Genomic DNA, 22,895 nt, shown 5'->3' on the forward strand with positions numbered 1-22,895 from the left:
ATGATAAAGGTTCTCAGTTTATCATCACTTTGCAGGGCCGTCTAATTATTAGACCTTTTCATCAGTTATGTTTTGATATATTATAAAGTTGTTTTTAGTTTTTAAAACATTAGTATTTTAATTTACATCTATTAATGTGATTAATGAGAGAAACTGATTCAAATCTACTGCTTTATAGATCATGTGAAACTGCAGCGTTTAGTTGGTCGCTCTTATTTTGACGGGTCACCGGAAGTAGTTATTTTGTGTTGTGGCTGTTTGACAGCTCGGGATGACGTCAGCTGAAGCTCCCGGTATAAACCCTGGAGGTGCGTCGTCCTCCCGTTAGGAGCAGCTTTCAGCTTCTTTCAGACCGGAACTCCTCTCTTCCCGGACGGACCCAGAACCAGAACCAGAACCAGAACCCGTCCTGCTGGACCAGTCGGGGCTTCCTGCGGGCAGCTTTCCAACAAACTGCGCAGTTAGGGAGCAGAGCGGGAGTCCCGCCGGGTAACGGTCCAGGTAGCCGCCCTGACTCCTGACCCTGGGGGGGCGGGGGGCCATGGGGTTTAGGTGGAGCCTTTCCCGGAGCTCCGACACCGTGAGGTAACCGGGCGGAGCAGCAACCTGTTGCGGCTCCCGGTGACGCAGAGAGGATGAGCGGCGCCGCCGGTCCGCCGCTGCCGCTGCTGCTGCTGCTGCTGGGCGGCCGTGCGGCGTTCACGGTCTGCAGGTCCCTGAACGCACCGCAGGATGGAGGGCTTCAGGCGGCGGAGGTCCAGGTGGATGCTGCTCTGAGCGGTGAGCAAAAATAACCGGAATCAAACTAACTATTTACTGTTTAACGGAAAATAAGAAAAAGAAACGATTCTAATCTCTGAGAATTAATTTATTCTGCTTTAGGGAAACTTCAGTAAACCGAGTCCATTTTAAAACCAATGAGATGTTTGGGTTCCTGCTCTCAGATCCAGCAGGTCTTGCTGGTTCTGCTGTTTCTCTTCCTGCTCCATCCCATAGGTTCAATGTGGGCTTGAGGCAGACAGGTGTGCTGGTGTTGCCATGGTGATTAATGTGCTTAGGTACCAGGTCCTGCTGAGAGATGGAGCCAGCATCTCCATCCGGTCGTCAGCAGAAGGAAGGCGTCCGGACCTCAGAGCAAAGCTGATGGACTTTAAAGGGATAGTTCGGGATTTTTGACATGAATCTGTATGGCATCCCCATCACCAGTGTCATGCAATCAAACTGACTTACCCCTGGCAGCGTCCTGTGAGCAGAGTTCTCGCCCAGCTTTGGTCAAGCCGAAAGTAGTCCGGCAGGTTTGCTAGACCCAGCGAAATAAAGCGTTTCTCTTCCCAAAACATTATGTGTTCAAAAGAGTGATATTTTTGCATCCCAAAAACATTGTAGTGGAAAAAGTCACACGTCGTTATCACTTGGTCCTATTTTCTCTCTGTTCGTATCAGTGCGCGCCGTCATTCTGACAGCGAGCTCAACATGCATCTGGCTGTTGTCAGCTTAGTAGGCCCTAGCTGTCAGGTCATGGTGTCGCGCGCACTGATACGAACAGAGAGAAAATAGGACCAAGTGATAACGACGTGTGACTTTTTCCACTACAATGTTTTTGGGATGCAAAAATATCACTCTTTTGAACACATAATGTTTTGGGAAGAGAAACGCTTTATTTCGCTGGGTCTAGCAAACCTGCCGGACTACTTTCGGCTTGACCAAAGCTGGGCGAGAACTCTGCTCACAGGACGCTGCCAGGGGTAAGTCAGTGTGATTGCATGACACTGGTGATGGGGATGCCATACAGATTCATGTCAAAAATCCCGAACTATCCCTTTAACTTTAGGCTGGATCGGGCCCAATGTTCTAGATCTGTTAGTTGATCTGTATTCAGTTGGTCAGTGTTTAGTTGGTCAGTGTTTAGTTGGTCTAGTTGGTCTGTGTCCAGTTGGTAAGTGTTTAGTTGGTCTAGTTGGTCAGTGTTTAGTTGGTCTAGTTGGTCAGTGTTTAGTTGGTCAGTGTTTAGTTGGTCAGTGTTTAGTTGTTCTAGTTGATCTGTGTTTAGTTGGTCAGTGTTTAGTTGGTCTAGTTGGTCAGTGTTTAGTTGGTCAGTGTTTAGTTGGTCTAGTTGGTCAGTGTTTAGTTGGTCTAGTTGGTCAGTGTTTAGTTGGTCAGTGTTTAGTTGGTCAGTGTTTAGTTGGTCTAGTTGGTCAGTGTTTAGTTGGTCAGTGTTTAGTTGGTCAGTGTTTAGTTGGTCAGTGTTTAGTTGGTCAGTGTTTAGTTGATCTAGTTGGTCAGTGTTTAGTTGGTTTAGTTGGTCAGTGTTTAGTTGTTCTAGTTGATCTGTGTGTTTAGTTGGTCAGTGTTTAGTTGGTCAGTGTTTAGTTGGTCTAGTTGGTCAGTGTTTAGTTGGTTTAGTTGGTCAGTGTTTAGTTGGTCAGTGTTTAGTTGGTCAGTGTTTAGTTGGTCTAGTTGGTCAGTGTTTAGTGGGTTTAGTTGGTCAGTGTTTAGTTGGTCAGTGTTTAGTTGGTTTAGTTGGTCAGTGTTTAGTTGGTTTAGTTGGTCAGTGTTTAGTTGGTCTGGTTGGTCAGTGTTTAGTTGGTCTAGTTGGTCAGTGTTTAGTTGGTCAGTGTTTAGTTGGTCTAGTTGGTCAGTGTTTAGTTGGTCTAGTTGGTCAGTGTTTAGTTGGTCAGTGTTTAGTTGTTCTAGTTGATCTGTGTTTAGTTGGTCAGTGTTTAGTTGGTCTAGTTGGTCAGTGTTTAGTTGGTCAGTGTTTAGTTGGTCTAGTTGGTCAGTGTTTAGTTGGTCTAGTTGGTCAGTGTTTAGTTGGTCAGTGTTTAGTTGGTCAGTGTTTAGTTGGTCAGTGTTTAGTTGGTCTAGTTGGTCAGTGTTTAGTTGGTCAGTGTTTAGTTGGTCAGTGTTTAGTTGGTCAGTGTTTAGTTGGTCAGTGTTTAGTTGGTCTAGTTGGTCAGTGTTTAGTTGGTTTAGTTGGTCAGTGTTTAGTTGTTCTAGTTGATCTGTGTGTTTAGTTGGTCAGTGTTTAGTTGGTCAGTGTTTAGTTGGTCTAGTTGGTCAGTGTTTAGTTGGTCAGTGTTTAGTTGGTCAGTGTTTAGTTGGTCTAGTTGGTCAGTGTTTAGTGGGTTTAGTTGGTCAGTGTTTAGTTGGTCAGTGTTTAGTTGGTTTAGTTGGTCAGTGTTTAGTTGGTTTAGTTGGTCAGTGTTTAGTTGGTCTAGTTGGTCAGTGTTTAGTTGGTCTAGTTGGTCAGTGTTTAGTTGGTCAGTGTTTAGTTGGTCAGTGTTTAGTTGGTCTAGTTGGTCAGTGTTTAGTTGGTCTAGTTGGTCAGTGTTTAGTTGGTCAGTGTTTAGTTGTTCTAGTTGATCTGTGTTTAGTTGGTCAGTGTTTAGTTGGTCTAGTTGGTCAGTGTTTAGTTGGTCAGTGTTTAATTGGTCTAGTTGGTCAGTGTTTAGTTGGTCTAGTTGGTCAGTGTTTAGTTGGTCAGTGTTTAGTTGGTCAGTGTTTAGTTGGTCTAGTTGGTCAGTGTTTAGTTGGTCAGTGTTTAGTTGGTCAGTGTTTAGTTGGTCTAGTTGGTCAGTGTTTAGTTGGTTTAGTTGGTCAGTGTTTAGTTGTTCTAGTTGATCTGTGTGTTTAGTTGGTCAGTGTTTAGTTGGTCAGTGTTTAGTTGGTCTAGTTGGTCAGTGTTTAGTTGGTTTAGTTGGTCAGTGTTTAGTTGGTCAGTGTTTAGTTGGTCAGTGTTTAGTTGGTCTAGTTGGTCAGTGTTTAGTGGGTTTAGTTGGTCAGTGTTTAGTTGGTCAGTGTTTAGTTGGTTTAGTTGGTCAGTGTTTAGTTGGTTTAGTTGGTCAGTGTTTAGTTGGTCTAGTTGGTCAGTGTTTAGTTGGTCTAGTTGGTCAGTGTTTAGTTGGTCAGTGTTTAGTTGGTCTAGTTGGTCAGTGTTTAGTTGGTCTAGTTGGTCAGTGTTTAGTTGGTCAGTGTTTAGTTGGTCAGTGTTTAGTTGGTCAGTGTTTAGTTGGTCAGTGTTTAGTTGGTCTAGTTGGTCAGTGTTTAGTTGGTTTAGTTGGTCAGTGTTTAGTTGGTTTAGTTGGTCAGTGTTTAGTTGTTCTAGTTGATCTGTGTTTAGTTGGTCAGTGTTTAGTTGGTCAGTGTTTAGTTGGTCTAGTTGGTCAGTGTTTAGTTGGTCAGTGTTTAGTTGGTCAGTGTTTAGTTGGTCTAGTTGGTCAGTGTTTAGTTGGTTTAGTTGGTCAGTGTTTAGTTGGTCAGTGTTTAGTTGGTCTAGTTGGTCAGTGTTTTGTTGGTCTAGTTGGTCAGTGTTTAGTTGGTCAGTGTTTAGTTGGTCTAGTTGGTCAGTGTTTAGTTGGTCCAGTTGGTCAGTGTTTAGTTGGTCTAGTTGGTCAGTGTTTGGTTGGTCCAGTTGGTCAGTGTTTAGTTGGTCTAGTTGGTCAGTGTTTAGTTGGTCTAGTTGGTCAGTGTTTAGTTGGTCTAGTTGGTCAGTGTTTGGTTGGTCTAGTTGGTCAGTGTTTAGTTGGTCAGTGTTCAGTTGGTCAGTGTTCAGTTGGTCAGTGTTCAGTTGGTCAGTGTTCAGTTGGTCAGTGTTCAGTTGGTCAGTGTTTAGTTGGTCTAGTTGGTCAGTGTTTAGTTGGTCTAGTTGGTCAGTGTTTGGTTGGTCTAGTTGGTCAGTGTTTAGTTGGTCAGTGTTTAGTTGGTCCAGTTGGTCAGTGTTTAGTTGGTCAGTGTTTAGTTGGTCCAGTTGGTCAGTGTTTAGTTGGTCCAGTTGGTCAGTGTTTAGTTGGTCCAGTTGGTCAGTGTTTAGTTGGTCTAGTTGGTCAGTGTTTGGTTGGTCTAGTTGGTCAGTGTTTAGTTGGTCAGTGTTTAGTTGGTCCAGTTGGTCAGTGTTTAGTTGGTCTAGTTGGTCAGTGTTTGGTTGGTCTAGTTGGTCAGTGTTTGGTTGGTCTAGTTGGTCAGTGTTTGGTTGGTCTAGTTGGTCAGTGTTTGGTTGGTCAGTGTTTAGTTGGTCTAGTTGGTCAGTGTTTAGTTGGTCAGTGTTTGGTTGGTCTAGTTTGTCAGTGTTTAGTTGGTCAGTGTTTAGTTGGTCCAGTTGGTCAGTGTTTAGTTGGTCCAGTTGGTCAGTGTTTAGTTGGTCTAGTTGGTCAGTGTTCAGTTGGTCTGTGTTTAGTTGGTCTATGTTCAGTTGGTCTGTGTTCAGTTGGTCTGTGCTATTGCTTGGTTGGAAAGAAAAGCTGCAGCCACACGGCCCTTTCTGGAACCAGTTTGAAACCCCTGATCTATAAGCTGCATTTTTATCTGATTTACACACTTTTTCCCTCCACTAAACTTTCCCTGGATGGGCTTAGATTAGGCTCAGACTGCTAATCTGTGATAGCGGGCATTTGCCCGGTGGGCGGGGCCTAATGTCAGCGTGCGAGGGAGGGCCCTCCTTAAATCAAACACTTCCTCTCCGGTCTAAGCTCCTACCTGTGACAGTAAATAACTGAAGGAGCTGCAGCAGTGATGTTCAGTTGGTCAGTGTTCAGTTGGTCAGTGTTCAGTTGGTCAGTGTTCAGTTGGTCAGTGTTTAGTTGGTCTAGTTGGTCAGTGTTTGGTTGGTCTAGTTGGTCAGTGTTTAGTTGGTCAGTGTTTAGTTGGTCCAGTTGGTCAGTGTTTAGTTGGTCCAGTTGGTCAGTGTTTGGTTGGTCTAGTTGGTCAGTGTTTAGTTGGTCAGTGTTTAGTTGGTCCAGTTGGTCAGTGTTTAGTTGGTCTAGTTGGTCAGTGTTTGGTTGGTCTAGTTGGTCAGTGTTTAGTTGGTCAGTGTTTAGTTGGTCAGTGTTTAGTTGGTCAGTGTTTAGTTGGTCCAGTTGGTCAGTGTTTAGTTGGTCTAGTTGGTCAGTGTTTAGTTGGTCTAGTTGGTCAGTGTTTGGTTGGTCTAGTTGGTCAGTGTTTGGTTGGTCTAGTTGGTCAGTGTTTGGTTGGTCTAGTTGGTCAGTGTTTGGTTGGTCAGTGTTTAGTTGGTCTAGTTGGTCAGTGTTTAGTTGGTCAGTGTTTGGTTGGTCTAGTTGGTCAGTGTTTAGTTGGTCCAGTTGGTCAGTGTTTGGTTGGTCTAGTTTGTCAGTGTTTAGTTGGTCAGTGTTTAGTTGGTCCAGTTGGTCAGTGTTTAGTTGGTCTAGTTGGTCAGTGTTCAGTTGGTCTGTGTTTAGTTGGTCTATGTTCAGTTGGTCTGTGTTGAGTTGGTCTGTGCTATTGCTTGGTTGGAAAGAAAAGCTGCAGCCACACGGCCCTTTCTGGAACCAGTTTGAAACCCCTGATCTATAAGCTGCATTTTTATCTGATTTACACACTTTTTCCCTCCACTAAACTTTCCCTGGATGGGCTTAGATTAGGCTCAGACTGCTAATCTGTGATAGCGGGCATTTGCCCGGTGGGCGGGGCCTAATGTCAGCGTGCGAGGGAGGGCCCTCCTTAAATCAAACACTTCCTCTCCGGTCTAAGCTCCTACCTGTGACAGTAAATAACTGAAGGAGCTGCAGCAGTGATCCGATGTTAGCTACCGTAATGATGCATGACACACCGCTGAGCTTCATGGATTCCTTCCTGAACACCTGCCTGTCTGCCTCTATGTTCTATTGGTTTATGTTATGGGCTGATGTTTTAGACCTAGTGGGGGGGGGTGGGGGGGTCTGGCTGGCTTCTTGCAAGTGCGGACGTTGCGCAGCAGCAGTCACTGTGGCGTCCGTGTTAATAACCAAAGCCAGTGAATCTGCATCATAGACGTCCTGGTGATGGTTGATCCATCATGTGTATTCATGTTGTGTTTCACATTTAAGACGTAGTTTGGCTGCGCTTCCGGGGGTTGGGGGGGGTCTCTGTCTCTGTCCACTGATCCGGTGGACGTCTCTCCTGTCTCCATGGTTACGTAGGACAGAACCAAATCAAACTTTTTCTATATTCTCAGGTCACTGGTTTTGGGTTTTTCTGGGAGCCAGAATCCTGGAAATGAAAAGAAGTCAAAGCTGATCTGATCTTAGCTCTGAATCATGTTCTAACTTCTCCTCCGTCTTTAAGGTGCGGACAGACTGAGGCGCCCCCTCCTGGAGAAGACGCGTCCCTTCATCCTGGTGGACGGACAGAGACGGAGTCTGGCTGAAGCCCTGCAGGTCAGAGCAGCTGAGGCGCTGGTTGAGTTTCTGGACGGGTCGCGGTTCTGCTCTTTGAACGGGTTCTACAGATCAGAAGCCTTTGAGTCGGGTCGGTTCTGCAAACCTGAAAAGTCCTTCAGAATATTTTCACCAGAGCAGAGATCTTTACCATCGTTTATTCACTGTGACCTTTCCAACCCGACCTTCCTTAAACCTTACGAACTCCATCAACACCAAGGCAGGTTAGTTGGTTGCCATGGTTACCTCTCAGGTCACTTTCCAGTTCAACCAGATCATCCAGTCAGATTGATTCAAAGTTTTCTATCTAAGGAAAACCAGCTGATTGCATCGACTCATTGACTCTTCAGCAATCCCTCACACTAAGCATGCTTGTAGCGACAGTGGAGAGGAAATCCTTTCACAGATTCTCAGCTGGATTTGAGGTCTGGGCTTTGACTAGGCCCTAACACCTCGCTGGTGTGTTAAGTCTGTGGAGGGGTGCGTTCAGGAGCAATTAGAGAGGATTTAACTGCTGATCTCAGCCCTCCTGTCAGTTACTGTAGCACCATGACAGCCAATCAGGGACCAGATGTAGCAGCAACGCAGCGAGGCAAAGCTTTTTTAGATCAAAATGGAGGAAATAACGTTGGGATCTCTAGAGGATTGATTGTGGCTTTTAAAAGCAGTTAGAGTTGATCTCTAGATGATCATTGATGGTTCCTCCTCCTCTTGGAGCTCAGAGAGCCGCTACATATTACGGGTTTTTTCTCTGGCCAGAAGTTCGATGGCAAATCCTCCCTCTTCAAGTTGGCGATCCAACGACCAACCCGTCCGTGGAGGATCAGGAATCAGAAAGGTGGAATAACTCTTTTTTTTTTTCACTTTTCCCCGATGTATTCCAGCATCCAGCTGCCATGCACGTGGGCATTGTCAGTTTCACTATAGCTCTGGTGAATTTCAATGGTGAAGTCCTCTGGAAATCTTCAATAATTGTTGTTGATTGCAGATGTGTCTAGTAGTTCCCATTGATTTAGCTTGGAAAGCGGGGAGAATGGCGCTAGGCTTACCGCACCGTGACGTCACTGCTGGAAGATGGCAGGAGGGAGGGGCTACTATATTCTATATCCTTTTTCTATGTCTGCTTCTGTCTCCTTGAACCCCAGTGGGCCTCAGCAGATGGCCGCTCACACTGAGCCTGGTTCTGCTGGAGGTTTCTTCCTGTTCAAAGGGAGTTTTTCCTCTCCACTGTCGCTACAAGCATGCTTAGTGTGAGGGATTGCTGTTTTGAGATGACATGTGAATTGGAGCTATTGAAATAAACTGAATGGAATTGAATATATTTGGGCAAAAATGGCCGCTCCAGGTCTCAGTGATCGCCACAAAAATAATTTTTATTTGTTTTACAGATGAACGCTAAATTCATTAAATCACTGTGAATGTATTAGTTTTAGGTATAAATAATCATCCGTTGATTATTCTTTGCTGATCGAATAAAAATAACAAAAGTGCTTCTATAAGGAGTAAAAGAAACACATTTATAAAGTTCCAACATAAACTTAGAGGCATTAATGCGTTTATAAACCTAAATATAATTCTTAATGAGTCTTATTCACTTTTTCACTTTTCAATTAGCTTTTTACCTTTTTTTTTCTTGATTTGTTAACTTTTTTCCAGCTTAATTTCCAGTAGGGAATATATCATTAAAGGGCTCATCTAATTGGTCAAAAACCAAAATCAGATGTACAGCCATGTAGCAGGATCTATGCTGAATGGCTGGATATAGATCTAGTGCTTCTAGACCTCACTGGGGGACAGGGGGGATGCAAGGGATCAGGAACGCTAGCTTGCCTATAAAGGGTTAACGACAGCTGACCTTTCATTTGGGTGAATAATTTTATTATTAGACAAACAACCATCAGATCTGCTGATTGAACCTCTGTTCTCTGGTCATTTATGTTAAACTAACTTCTAAATTAGGCTTTTTTAAATTAAATTCAGTGAATTAAATCAGGAGGAGAGGATGGAAGGGATAAAGCTTCCCTCCTCTTCAGGGAGAATCGACCTGAACGGTTTATTGTGGAGGAGGAACCCGCCTCCCGCATTCCTCTGCCGGGTGTTCGGCTTTCCTCTGCGTTCCCAGGCGGACCGTAGGAAGCTGCAGCCGGGAGCGTTTTCACCAGCAGCTTCCTGCAGGAGCGCTGAGATCTGAGCACAGGAGGAGGGACGCTTCCTGTGCAGCTGACAGATGCTCTGAGATCATTTCCTGCTCAACCCCCCCCCCCTCCCAGACTCCACCCTGCAGGGAGGAAACTGATTATAAATCAGATGACATCTAACCAGCCAGGAAACATCATCATCATCGGGTAAAGAACCGCACCACACATCCATCCAGAGAACCACCGCCTCAGCTCATGTCAAAGGTCATGATTCAGCAATAAGGAAGAGAGAGAAACTGCCTCTAAGACCAGAACCACTGCTGTCCCGACAGAACTCAACGCTCAGTGGATCCTGGATCCAAAACAACCAGAACCTTGGAGCTGCAGTCAAACACGGCGGTGGTGGAGGGATGATCTGGGCTGCTTTGCTATGACTGATGGGTGTCGGACCTCCAGAAGGAGATGATTCTGATCAGGTTTAGGTTTGAAATCATTAAAGATGAACAATGAAAGCGTGGAGAGCAACCAGAACCAGGCTGCTGCATGGACGGTTCTGTTGGGTCTCATACTACGTTCACACCGGACGCAGCAGGTGCAGCAGAAGCAGCGAGTTTACATGCAAAGTCAATGGTTGATGCGCGTTCCAACCGCAGACAGGAGGTCTGCTTGTTTTGTTTTTATGACCGAAATTGTGGAAAACAACTGGTGAAGATGGAGCCACTAGCAGACCGAGGTGCGCCAGAACGCTGGGAACTTTTTTCCACCTGGATCCCCGCTCTTTTTGGCCCTCATGTCCCTCCGTTGTCGCACAAACTCGCCCCCACTTCCTCCCCGCCTCAGCCGTATCTAGACCCACAGCGTATAGCGCAGACCACGCTTCAATACCTGGCATAAATCAAAAATGTCTGCATCAAGCTCACTGCGACACACTGCTGCAGGAGGATAACCAGGCCTTTAGCCTCGCTGCATGCAGTTAGCCTAGCTTTGGAGCTAAACCAGGTCCTGCAGCAGGATAACCAGGACTTTAGCCTCGCTGCATGCAGTTAGCCTAGCTTTGGAGCTAAACCAGGTCCTGCAGCAGGATAACCAGGACTTTAGCCTCGCTGCATGCAGTTAGCCTAGCTTTGGAGCTAAACCAGGTCCTGCAGCAGGATAACCAGGACTTTAGCCTCGCTGCATGCAGTTAGCCTAGCTTTGGAGCTAAACCAGGTCCTGCAGCAGGATAACCAGGACTTTAGCCTCGCTGCATGCAGTTAGCCTAGCTTTGGAGCTAAACCAGGTCCTGCAGCAGGATAACCAGGACTTTAGCCTCGCTGCATGCAGTTAGCCTAGCTTTGGAGCTAAACCAGGTCCTGCAGCAGGATAACCAGGACTTTAGCCTCGCTGCATGCAGTTAGCCTAGCTTTGGAGCTAAACCAGGTCCTGCAGCAGGATAACCAGGACTTTAGCCTCGCTGCATGCAGTTAGCCTAGCTTTGGAGCTAAACCAGGTCCTGCAGCAGGATAACCAGGACTTTAGCCTCGCTGCATGCAGTTAACCTAGCTTTGGAGCTAAACCAGGTCCTGCAGCAGGATAACCAGGCCTTAACGCTGCCTTCTCATTGGCTGCCTCATGAAACGCTGCTGCTCCGGTTTCCGGTTTGGTTCTCATCATAAACAGGAACCCAATTCAGTTCCACCCTCAGGATCTGCAGCGATGACATCACCAGGGCGGGAGTTATGAGCTCACTGCGTGGAGCGGCTGGTCGGGTTCTGCAGAACTCCTCCCTGCTTTAGGCGCCAGAGGCTCATTGAAGCCACATGTTTGGTTCCAGCCTGAAAACAGAAGCTTTGCTTGGAGTTTATTTCCTTTTTCTTCTTCCTGAGGGAAAAAAGAAAGATTTTAGGAAGTCCAGAATCCAGAGCGCTGCTTCGCCTACCAGAAAGCTGATGGCCTTCAGGTTCTGCCACTGTGTTAACGGGTCCAATAAATGGTTAATAAAGCCGGACCCATCCTGACTCCGCCTCCACCTCCTGCAGCAGGACGGTCCCAATCGGTCCAAAGTCCAGCCATGGTGGAGGAAACAAACACGCCTCAGAGGGGAATTCTGGACGCTCCACCCGAAGGCGAAGGCGTCGACTCGAACAGAACCAGAGGTTCTGGTGAGACGTGAAGCTGGAGGACAGAGGAGGGAAAACTCTGCAGCTTTTCATCAAAAACATTCATTTTTAGAGAAATAAAAAGGATCCATAGAGGCGCAGGACAAATGATTTACAGTTTCTAAAGAAAAAATAAAATGGTATTTAGATAATTTAATTAAGTTTGACTGGCTGCCTCTCGGCCATAGACAGCTGGATAGAGGCACCAGCACCCCCCACCACCCCGCATGGGATAAAGCATGTCAGAAAATGGATGGATGGAAGTTTGACAGGTCCAAAAAAATGGACGGTGATCTGGATGGTAGTCTGTGCCGATGGAGAAGAATGATGCTACGTTCAGAGCGCACACTGCAGGAGCAGCAGGAGCAGCTGGTTCACATGCAAAGTCAATGGTTGATGAGCATCAAGACGCAGCTAAAGTTCTGACATCTGGATGAACTGACTGCACAGACCATGTTTTCAGGAGGACTTTCTCACTTCAACATAGATTCTAACTACTTTCTACCCGCTGATCACAGCTAATATAGCAAAGCTGCTCTCTGGCATCGAACACAGGAGCAGCAGAAGCATCTGGACTCACTTTACTGGACGGCTGACCTTAATGAGGATCAGAGATGAAGCAGCAGAAGCTGCTTTGCTGCTTCCAGCTGTTGCGGTCTGAACGTAGCATTATTTATTAAAAGAAGCCAAACAACTCTCTGGATTTCCTCCGCCATTGTTCCAGGCAAAGAAAGGATGGGGTAGCTCCGCCCAGCGTGCATCAGACCCACTTTACATCACTTTCCACTTTTCCTGAAAATCGAGCCTGATAGGATCATCAAAGTTATGGTTATGAAACAGAAACCCTGAAAAAAAACTATTTTATATCATTAATACTACAGAATATTCATTTCCTGTTTTTATCTCCATTAAATCAGGTTTTTACTTTTACTACATTATATTTATGTAGCATAGTGTGTATTTAAATTTGTTCCCTTTGATGTATTTACTCTCTCATTAGTTCTCCTTCATCATATTTTACTATGTTCCACTAATTTAGTGCCAGATTTGAGACGTTTAGAATAAATAACAGTCTGTAGATGTTTGCTTGGTCATGAAGCTGGAAGGAAGCGCTCTGAAACGTGCTGAGAGCGGCTCAGACTGCAGAGCTGAGAGGAGGCAGGAAGTGGCTCCTTCAAGCAGCAGCCTCAGCAGACAGGAAGCGCTCTGATTGGCTCACGGATGTACTGGGCCACGCCCACATCCTAAATGAGCCCCAATGAGGAAGTGATCGTTCCGACACTGGTGGACTTTTCTTCAGAACCTCGGAAAGTTCTCAGCTTTGTTCCTCCAGCAGCATCGACCCGACTGGACTCGCCTTTAATCATCATCCATAACATTAATGTTTATTATTTAATCTGTAGTTTTAGTTAGAAACAAAAACTAAACTGAACCTTAGAATCCTTCATGGATTTAATGTTTACATCTGATCTGCACATATTGATGTGAATATTTATTGAAAGGAAAAGTTTCCCACTTTTTGGAACAACCACTCCTCTGACTGTTAGGGAAGAGGATTAAAAAATAAAAAAATAAAAAAGTTAACTGATTTTTAAATTTTATTTCAGTCAGAATTCTGAGAAATACGGAGAAATCCCGTACTAAACTGAAATAAAATAAAAAATAAAAAAAAATCAGTTAACTTTTCTTTTTTTCCCAGTGGCCCTAATCCTCTTCTGTAGACTATGGCCCTCTCTCAATTCACAAACTAAATCCTGCTGCTGCTGCAGCCCTGGTAGGAACTAAATCCTCCTGATGCTGCAGCCCTGGTAGGAACTAAATCCTCCTGATGCTGCAGCCCTGGTAGGAACTAAATCCTCCTGATGCTGCAGCCCTGGTAGGAACTAAATCCTGCTGATGCTGCAGCCCTGGTAGGAACTAAATCCTGCTGCTGCTGCAGCCCTGGTAGGAACTAAATCCTGCTGATGCTGCAGCCCTGGTAGGAACTAAATCCTCCTGATGCTGCAGCCCTGGTAGGAACTAAATCCTCCTGATGCTGCAGCCCTGGTAGGAACTAAATCCTCCTGATGCTGCAGCCCTGGTAGGAACTAAATCCTGCTGCTGTTGCAGCCCTGGTAGGAACTAAATCCTGCTGCTGCTGCAGCCCTGGTAGGAACTAAATCCTGCTGCTGCTGCAGCCCTGGTAGGAACTAAATCCTCCTGATGCTGCAGCCCTGGTAGGAACTAAATCCTGCTGCTGTTGCAGCCCTGGTAGGAACTAAATCCTGCTGCTGCTGCAGCCCTGGTAGGAACTAAATCCTGCTGCTGCTGCAGCCCTGGTAGGAACTAAATCCTGCTGCTGTTGCAGCCCTGGTAGGAACTAAATCCTGCTGATGCTGCAGCCCTGGTAGGAACTAAATCCTCCTGATGCTGCAGCCCTGGTAGGAACTAAATCCTCCTGATGCTGCAGCCCTGGTAGGAACTAAATCCTCCTGATGCTGCAGCCCTGGTAGGAACTAAATCCTGCTGATGCTGCAGCCCTGGTAGGAACTAAATCCTGCTGATGCTGCAGCCCTGGTAGGAACTAAATCCTCCTGCTGCTGCAGCCCTGGTAGGAACTAAATCCTGCTGATGCTGCAGCCCTGGTAGGAACTAAATCCTGCTGATGCTGCAGCCCTGGTAGGAACTAAATCCTCCTGATGCTGCAGCCCTGGTAGGAACTAAATCCTGCTGATGCTGCAGCCCTGGTAGGAACTAAATCCTGCTGCTGCTGCAGCCCTGGTAGGAACTAAATCCTGCTGATGCTGCAGCCCTGGTAGGAACTAAATCCTCCTGATGCTGCAGCCCTGGTAGGAACTAAATCCTCCTGATGCTGCAGCCCTGGTAGGAACTAAATCCTGCTGATGCTGCAGCCCTGGTAGGAACTAAATCCTGCTGCTGCTGCAGCCCTGGTAGGAACTAAATCCTCCTGATGCTGCAGCCCTGGTAGGAACTAAATCCTCCTGATGCTGCAGCCCTGGTAGGAACTAAATCCTCCTGATGCTGCAGCCCTGGTAGGAACTAAATCCTGCTGATGCTGCAGCCCTGGTAGGAACTAAATCCTGCTGTTGCTGCTGCAGCCCTGGTAGGAACTAAATCCTCCTGATGCTGCAGCCCTAGTAGGAACTAAATCCTGCTGCTGCTGCAGCCCTGGTAGGAACTAAATCCTGCTGATGCTGCAGCCCTGGTAGGAACTAAATCCTGCTGTTGCTGCTGCAGCCCTGGTAGGAACTAAATCCTGCTGATGCTGCAGCCCTGGTAGGAACTAAATCCTGCTGTTGCTGCTGCAGCCCTGGTAGGAACTAAATCCTGCTGCTGCTGCAGCCCTGGTAGGAACTAAATCTTGCTGATGCTGCAGCCCTGGTAGGAACTAAATCCTGCTGCTGATGCTGCAGCCCTGGTAGGAACTAAATCCTGCTGATGCTGCAGCCCTGGTAGGAACTAAATCCTGCTGCTGCTGCAGCCCTGGTAGGAACTAAATCCTCCTGCTGATGCTGCCCTGGCAGGAACTAAATCCTGCTGCTGATGCTGCAGCCCTGGTAGGAACTAAATCCTGCTGCTGATGCTGCAGCCCTGGTAGGAACTAAATCCTCCTGCTGATGCTGCAGCCCTGGTAGGAACTAAATCCTCCTGCTGCTGCAGCCCTGGTAGGAACTAAATCCTGCTGCTGCTGCAGCCCTGGTAGGAACTAAATCCTCCTGCTGCTGCAGCCCTGGTAGGAACTAAATCCTCCTGATGCTGCAGCCCTGGTAGGAACTAAATCCTCCTGCTGATACTGCTGCAGCCCTGGTAGGAACTAAATCCTCCTGCGTAGGAACTAAATCCTCCTGCTGATGCTGCAGCCCTGGTAGGAACTAAATCCTGCTGCTGCTGCAGCCCTGGTAGGAACTAAATCCTGCTGCTGCTGCAGCCCTGGTAGGAACTAAATCCTGCTGATGCTGCAGCCCTGGTAGGAACTAAATCCTGCTGCTGCTGCAGCCCTGGTAGGAACTAAATCCTGCTGTTGCTGCTGCAGCCCTGGTAGGAACTAAATCCTGCTGCTGCTGCAGCCCTGGTAGGAACTAAATCCTGCTGCTGCTGCAGCCCTGGTAGGAACTAAATCCTGCTGTTGCTGCTGCAGCCCTGGTAGGAACTAAATCCTGCTGTTGCTGCTGCAGCCCTGGTAGGAACTAAATCCTCCTGCTGCTGCAGCCCTGGCAGGAACTAAATCCTCCTGCTGCTGCAACCCTGGTAGGAACTAAATCCTCCTGCTGCTGCAGCCCTGGTAGGAACTAAATCCTGCTGCTGCTGCAGCCCTGGTAGGAACTAAATCCTGCTGATGCTGCAGCCCTGGTAGGAACTAAATCCTGCTGCTGCTGCAGCCCTGGTAGGAACTAAATCCTGCTGTTGCTGCTGCAGCCCTGGTAGGAACTAAATCCTGCTGTTGCTGCTGCAGCCCTGGTAGGAACTAAATCCTGCTGTTGCTGCTGCAGCCCTGGTAGGAACTAAATCCTGCTGTTGCTGCTGCAGCCCTGGTAGGAACTAAATCCTGCTGTTGCTGCTGCAGCCCTGGTAGGAACTAAATCCTCCTGCTGCTGCTGCAGCCCTGGTAGGAACTAAATCCTCCTCCTGCTGCTGCAGCCCTGGTAGGAACTAAATCCTGCTGCTGCTGCAGCCCTGGTAGGAACTAAATCCTGCTGCTGCTGCAGCCCTGGTAGGAACTAAATCCTGCTGTTGCTGCTGCAGCCCTGGTAGGAACTAAATCCTGCTGCTGCTGCAGCCCTGGTAGGAACTAAATCCTGCTGTTGCTGCTGCAGCCCTGGTAGGAACTAAATCCTCCTGCTGCTGCAGCCCTGGCAGGAACTAAATCCTCCTGCTGCTGCAGCCCTGGTAGGAACTAAATCCTCCTGCTGCTGCAGCCCTGGTAGGAACTAAATCCTGCTGCTGCTGCAGCCCTGGTAGGAACTAAATCCTGCTGATGCTGCAGCCCTGGTAGGAACTAAATCCTGCTGCTGCTGCAGCCCTGGTAGGAACTAAATCCTGCTGTTGCTGCTGCAGCCCTGGTAGGAACTAAATCCTGCTGCTGCTGCAGCCCTGGTAGGAACTAAATCCTGCTGTTGCTGCTGCAGCCCTGGTAGGAACTAAATCCTGCTGTTGCTGCTGCAGCCCTGGTAGGAACTAAATCCTGCTGTTGCTGCTGCAGCCCTGGTAGGAACTAAATCCTGCTGTTGCTGCTGCAGCCCTGGTAGGAACTAAATCCTCCTGCTGCTGCAGCCCTGGTAGGAACTAAATCCTCCTGCTGCTGCTGCAGCCCTGGTAGGAACTAAATCCTCCTCCTGCTGCTGCAGCCCTGGTAGGAACTAAATCCTCCTGCTGATGCAGCCCTGGTAGGAACTAAATCCTGCTGATGCTGCAGCCTTGGTAGGAACTAAATCCTCCTGCTGCTGCAGCCCTGGTAGGAACTAAATCCCGCTGCTGATGCAGCCCTGGTAGGAACTAAATCCCGCTGATGCTGCAGCCCTGGTAGGAACTAAATCCTGCTGATGCTGCAGCCCTGGTAGGAACTAAATCCTCCTGCTGATGCTGCAGCCTTGGTAGGAACTAAATCCTCCTGCTGATGCTGCAGCCCTGGTAGGAACTAAATCCTGCTGATGCTGCAGCCTTGGTAGGAACTAAATCCTCCTGCTGATGCTGCAGCCCTGGTAGGAACTAAATCCTGCTGCTGCTGCAGCCCTGGTAGGAACTAAATCCTGCTGCTGCTGCAGCCCTGGTAGGAACTAAATCCTGCTGCTGCTGCAGCCCTGGTAGGAACTAAATCCTGCTGATGCTGCAGCCCTGGTAGGAACTAAGTCCTGCTGATGCTGCAGCCCTGGTAGGAACTAAATCCTGCTGCTGCTGCAGCCCTGGTAGGAACTAAATCCTGCTGCTGCTGCAGCCCTGGTAGGAACTAAATCCTGCTGCTGCTGCAGCCCTGGTAGGAACTAAATCCTGCTGCTGCTGCAGCCCTGGTAGGAACTAAATCCTGCTGCTGCTGCAGCCCTGGTAGGAACTAAATCCTGCTGCTGCTGCAGCCCTGGTAGGAACTAAATCCTCCTGCTGCTGCAGCCCTGGTAGGAACTAAATCCTCCTGCTGCTGCAGCCCTGGTAGGAACTAAATCCTGCTGCTGTTGCAGCCCTGGTAGGAACTAAATCCTGCTGATGCTGCAGCCCTGGTAGGAACTAAATCCTGCTGCTGCTGCAGCCCTGGTAGGAACTAAATCCTGCTGCTGCTGCAGCCCTGGTAGGAACTAAATCCTGCTGCTGCTGCAGCCCTGGTAGGAACTAAATCCTGCTGATGCTGCAGCCCTGGTAGGAACTAAATCCTGCTGCTGCTGCAGCCCTGGTAGGAACTGAATCCTGCTGATGCTGCAGCCCTAGTAGGAACTAAATCCTGCTGCAGCCCTGGTAGGAACTAAATCCTCCTGCTGCTGCAGCCCTGGTAGGAACTAAATCCTGCTGATGCTGAAGCCCTGGTAGGAACTAAATCCTGCTGATGCTGCAGCCCTGGTAGGAACTAAATCCTCCTGCTGATGCTGCCCTGGTAGGAACTAAATCCTGCTGATGCTGCAGCCTTGGTAGGAACTAAATCCTCCTGCTGCTGCAGCCCTGGTAGGAACTAAATCCTGCTGCTGCTGCAGCCCTGGTAGGAACTAAATCCTCCTGATGCTGCAGCCCTAGTAGGAACTAAATCCTGCTGCTGCTGCAGCCCTGGTAGGAACTAAATCCTCCTGATGCTGCAGCCCTAGTAGGAACTAAATCCTGCTGCTGCTGCAGCCCTGGTAGGAACTAAATCCTCCTGATGCTGCAGCCCTAGTAGGAACTAAATCCTGCTGCTGCTGCAGCCCTGGTAGGAACTAAATCCTGCTGATGCTGCAGCCCTAGTAGGAACTAAATCCTCCTGCTGCTGCAGCCCTGGTAGGAACTAAATCCTGCTGATGCTGCAGCCCTGGTAGGAACTAAATCCTGCTGATGCTGCAGCCTTGGTAGGAACTAAATCCTCCTGCTGCTGCAGCCCTGGTAGGAACTAAATCCTGCTGATGCTGCAGCCCTGGTAGGAACTAAATCCTGCTGATGCTGCAGCCCTTGTAGGAACTAAATCCTCCTGCTGCTGCAGCCCTGGTAGGAACTAAATCCTGCTGCTGCTGCAGCCCTGGTAGGAACTAAATCCTCCTGATGCTGCAGCCCTGGTAGGAACTAAATCCTGCTGCTGCTGCAGCCCTGGTAGGAACTAAATCCTCCTGATGCTGCAGCCCTAGTAGGAACTAAATCCTGCTGCTGCTGCAGCCCTGGTAGGAACTAAATCCTGCTGCTGCTGCAGCCCTGGTAGGAACTAAATCCTGCTGTTGCTGCTGCAGCCCTGGTAGGAACTAAATCCTGCTGATGCTGCAGCCCTGGTAGGAACTAAATCCTGCTGATGCTGCAGCCCTGGTAGGAACTAAATCCTCCTGCTGCTGCAGCCCTGGTAGGAACTAAATCCCGCTGCTGATGCAGCCCTGGTAGGAACTAAATCCTGCTGATGCTGCAGCCCTGGTAGGAACTAAATCCTGCTGATGCTGCAGCCCTGGTAGGAACTAAATCCTCCTGCTGATGCTGCAGCCTTGGTAGGAACTAAATCCTCCTGCTGATGCTGCAGCCCTGGTAGGAACTAAATCCTGCTGATGCTGCAGCCTTGGTAGGAACTAAATCCTCCTGCTGATGCTGCAGCCCTGGTAGGAACTAAATCCTGCTGCTGCTGCAGCCCTGGTAGGAACTAAATCCTGCTGATGCTGCAGCCCTGGTAGGAACTAAATCCTGCTGCTGCTGCAGCCCTGGTAGGAACTAAATCCTGCTGATGCTGCAGCCCTGGTAGGAACTAAGTCCTGCTGATGCTGCAGCCCTGGTAGGAACTAAATCCTGCTGCTGCTGCAGCCCTGGTAGGAACTAAATCCTGCTGCTGCTGCAGCCCTGGTAGGAACTAAATCCTGCTGCTGCTGCAGCCCTGGTAGGAACTAAATCCTGCTGCTGCTGCAGCCCTGGTAGGAACTAAATCCTGCTGCTGCTGCAGCCCTGGTAGGAACTAAATCCTCCTGCTGCTGCAGCCCTGGTAGGAACTAAATCCTCCTGCTGCTGCAGCCCTGGTAGGAACTAAATCCTGCTGCTGTTGCAGCCCTGGTAGGAACTAAATCCTGCTGATGCTGCAGCCCTGGTAGGAACTAAATCCTGCTGCTGCTGCAGCCCTGGTAGGAACTAAATCCTGCTGCTGCTGCAGCCCTGGTAGGAACTAAATCCTGCTGCTGCTGCAGCCCTGGTAGGAACTAAATCCTGCTGATGCTGCAGCCCTGGTAGGAACTAAATCCTGCTGCTGCTGCAGCCCTGGTAGGAACTGAATCCTGCTGATGCTGCAGCCCTAGTAGGAACTAAATCCTGCTGCAGCCCTGGTAGGAACTAAATCCTCCTGCTGCTGCAGCCCTGGTAGGAACTAAATCCTGCTGATGCTGAAGCCCTGGTAGGAACTAAATCCTGCTGATGCTGCAGCCCTGGTAGGAACTAAATCCTCCTGCTGATGCTGCCCTGGTAGGAACTAAATCCTGCTGATGCTGCAGCCTTGGTAGGAACTAAATCCTCCTGCTGCTGCAGCCCTGGTAGGAACTAAATCCTGCTGCTGCTGCAGCCCTGGTAGGAACTAAATCCTCCTGATGCTGCAGCCCTAGTAGGAACTAAATCCTGCTGCTGCTGCAGCCCTGGTAGGAACTAAATCCTCCTGATGCTGCAGCCCTAGTAGGAACTAAATCCTGCTGCTGCTGCAGCCCTGGTAGGAACTAAATCCTCCTGATGCTGCAGCCCTAGTAGGAACTAAATCCTGCTGCTGCTGCAGCCCTGGTAGGAACTAAATCCTGCTGATGCTGCAGCCCTAGTAGGAACTAAATCCTCCTGCTGCTGCAGCCCTGGTAGGAACTAAATCCTGCTGATGCTGCAGCCCTGGTAGGAACTAAATCCTGCTGATGCTGCAGCCTTGGTAGGAACTAAATCCTCCTGCTGCTGCAGCCCTGGTAGGAACTAAATCCTGCTGATGCTGCAGCCCTGGTAGGAACTAAATCCTGCTGATGCTGCAGCCCTGGTAGGAACTAAATCCTGCTGCTGCTGCAGCCCTGGTAGGAACTAAATCCTGCTGATGCTGCAGCCCTGGTAGGAACTAAATCCTGCTGCTGCTGCAGCCCTGGTAGGAACTAAATCCTGCTGATGCTGCAGCCCTGGTAGGAACTAAATCCTGCTGATGCTGCAGCCCTGGTAGGAACTAAATCCTGCTGATGCTGCAGCCCTTGTAGGAACTAAATCCTCCTGCTGCTGCAGCCCTGGTAGGAACTAAATCCTGCTGCTGCTGCAGCCCTGGTAGGAACTAAATCCTGCTGATGCTGCAGCCCTGGTAGGAACTAAATCCTGCTGCTGCTGCAGCCCTGGTAGGAACTAAATCCTGCTGATGCTGCAGCCCTGGTAGGAACTAAATCCTGCTGATGCTGCAGCCCTGGTAGGAACTAAATCCTGCTGATGCTGCAGCCCTTGTAGGAACTAAATCCTCCTGCTGCTGCAGCCCTGGTAGGAACTAAATCCTGCTGCTGCTGCAGCCCTGGTAGGAACTAAATCCTCCTGATGCTGCAGCCCTAGTAGGAACTAAATCCTGCTGCTGCTGCAGCCCTGGTAGGAACTAAATCCTCCTGATGCTGCAGCCCTAGTAGGAACTAAATCCTGCTGCTGCTGCAGCCCTGGTAGGAACTAAATCCTCCTGATGCTGCAGCCCTAGTAGGAACTAAATCCTGCTGCTGCTGCAGCCCTGGTAGGAACTAAATCCTGCTGATGCTGCAGCCCTAGTAGGAACTAAATCCTCCTGCTGCTGCAGCCCTGGTAGGAACTAAATCCTGCTGATGCTGCAGCCTTGGAAGGAACTAAATCCTCCTGCTGCTGCAGCCCTGGTAGGAACTAAATCCTGCTGATGCTGCAGCCCTGGTAGGAACTAAATCCTGCTGATGCTGCAGCCCTGGTAGGAACTAAATCCTGCTGATGCTGCAGCCCTGGTAGGAACTAAATCCTGCTGCTGCTGCAGCCCTGGTAGGAACTAAATCCTCCTGATGCTGCAGCCCTAGTAGGAACTAAATCCTGCTGCTGCTGCAGCCCTGGTAGGAACTAAATCCTCCTGATGCTGCAGCCCTAGTAGGAACTAAATCCTGCTGCTGCTGCAGCCCTGGTAGGAACTAAATCCTGCTGATGCTGCAGCCCTAGTAGGAACTAAATCCTCCTGCTGCTGCAGCCCTGGTAGGAACTAAATCCTGCTGATGCTGCAGCCTTGGAAGGAACTAAATCCTCCTGCTGCTGCAGCCCTGGTAGGAACTAAATCCTGCTGATGCTGCAGCCCTGGTAGGAACTAAATCCTGCTGATGCTGCAGCCCTTGTAGGAACTAAATCCTGCTGATGATGCAGGACAGGAAAGTTTGGTGCTTCTGGACGTGTCAGTTTTAGCCTTATTGTAACCTTTATCTGGAGGTTCTCTGCTGGTTCTGATCTGGTTTGTTTTTGCTGGTTGTTCTCAGGATGGCCACCCCGACAGGCTGCAGTGTGGGCTGGAGGTGGGAGGACAGCTCCTCCTGCTGGACCTGGAGAAGAACCAGTGAGTCCTGCAGAACTTTTCCATGCAGCACATTTGGACCGAACCTTAAGCCCATTTGTTCTCTCTCTGCAGCCTCCTGCTGCCCAGACCTCCTGACCTCTTCTTCTATCTCCCAAACGGGACCGGAGTGTCCGCCACGGTCGACCCTGTGGTGAGTCGGCGAGCCGCGGCCCGTCGGACCGGTTCTGTTTGGGTTTTCCGGCTCTGACGGTACCGCTGTGTTTGTCGTCTGCAGAGCCCCTGTTATTATCACGGCAGCGTCCGAGGATTCCCGCGGTCCAGAGCGGCTCTCAGCACCTGCTCCGGACTCCGGTCAGTAACAGAACCCAAAGTTCTGATGGGTTCACTCTGAATAAAGATGCTCCCTGGTTCCTATGCAGGGTAGGAACCAGAGCTCAGCTGTAGTACTTGAGTAAAAATACTGATAGTCAGATATTACTCAACTACAGCCAATGGTTACTTGGTCAAACATTAAAATACTTTAGCATTCCAAAATTATGATACCAATTACATTTTCTAATATCAGAATTTTATTTTAAAGAACCTGTAACTTTCAGAAACCTCCTGATGATTTGATGCGTAGAACCACCTGTTATAGATTCTACACCACCTGGACAGAAATGCAGCATAGAAATACCTCAAAAATAAGGCCATTGTGGACAGACACAGAAAAACAGAGCGAACGCAGCCTCAGAGGAAAGTGTTATAAGAGGCCGGTTCTGACCTGCTGGTTAGCAACAGTGCTGGGTTTGTCGTCGTCCCCCCCCCCCCCCCGCTTCCTGAACATCTCCAGCTG

At 48.9% G+C, this 22,895-nt stretch overlaps 1 protein-coding gene across 6 annotated transcripts in view; it reads left to right on the forward strand.

Annotated features, from left to right (window-relative positions):
• The first annotated feature begins 287 nt into the window (after positions 1 to 287).
• Positions 288 to 22,895, forward strand: part of adam15 (ADAM metallopeptidase domain 15) — a 48,470-nt gene continuing 25,862 nt past the window's right edge. For 4 of the 6 annotated variants that reach the window (XM_038272583.1, XM_038272584.1, XM_038272585.1 and 1 more), the window contains exons 1-5: positions 288 to 780; positions 7,057 to 7,148; positions 22,023 to 22,099; positions 22,172 to 22,250; positions 22,335 to 22,411. In XM_038272583.1, coding sequence (XP_038128511.1) covers positions 636 to 780; positions 7,057 to 7,148; positions 22,023 to 22,099; positions 22,172 to 22,250; positions 22,335 to 22,411 — 470 coding nt within the window. In that variant the 5' untranslated portion in view covers positions 288 to 635. The remainder of the gene's footprint in view (positions 781 to 7,056; positions 7,149 to 22,022; positions 22,100 to 22,171; positions 22,251 to 22,334; positions 22,412 to 22,895) is intronic. The other 2 variants (XM_038272588.1, XM_038272589.1) reach the window with 2 other exon arrangements.

This window comes from Cyprinodon tularosa, unplaced genomic scaffold (genome assembly GCF_016077235.1).
Source record: "Cyprinodon tularosa strain WSP-4 unplaced genomic scaffold, ASM1607723v1 ctg839, whole genome shotgun sequence".
NCBI lineage: Eukaryota > Metazoa > Chordata > Actinopteri > Cyprinodontiformes > Cyprinodontidae > Cyprinodon > Cyprinodon tularosa.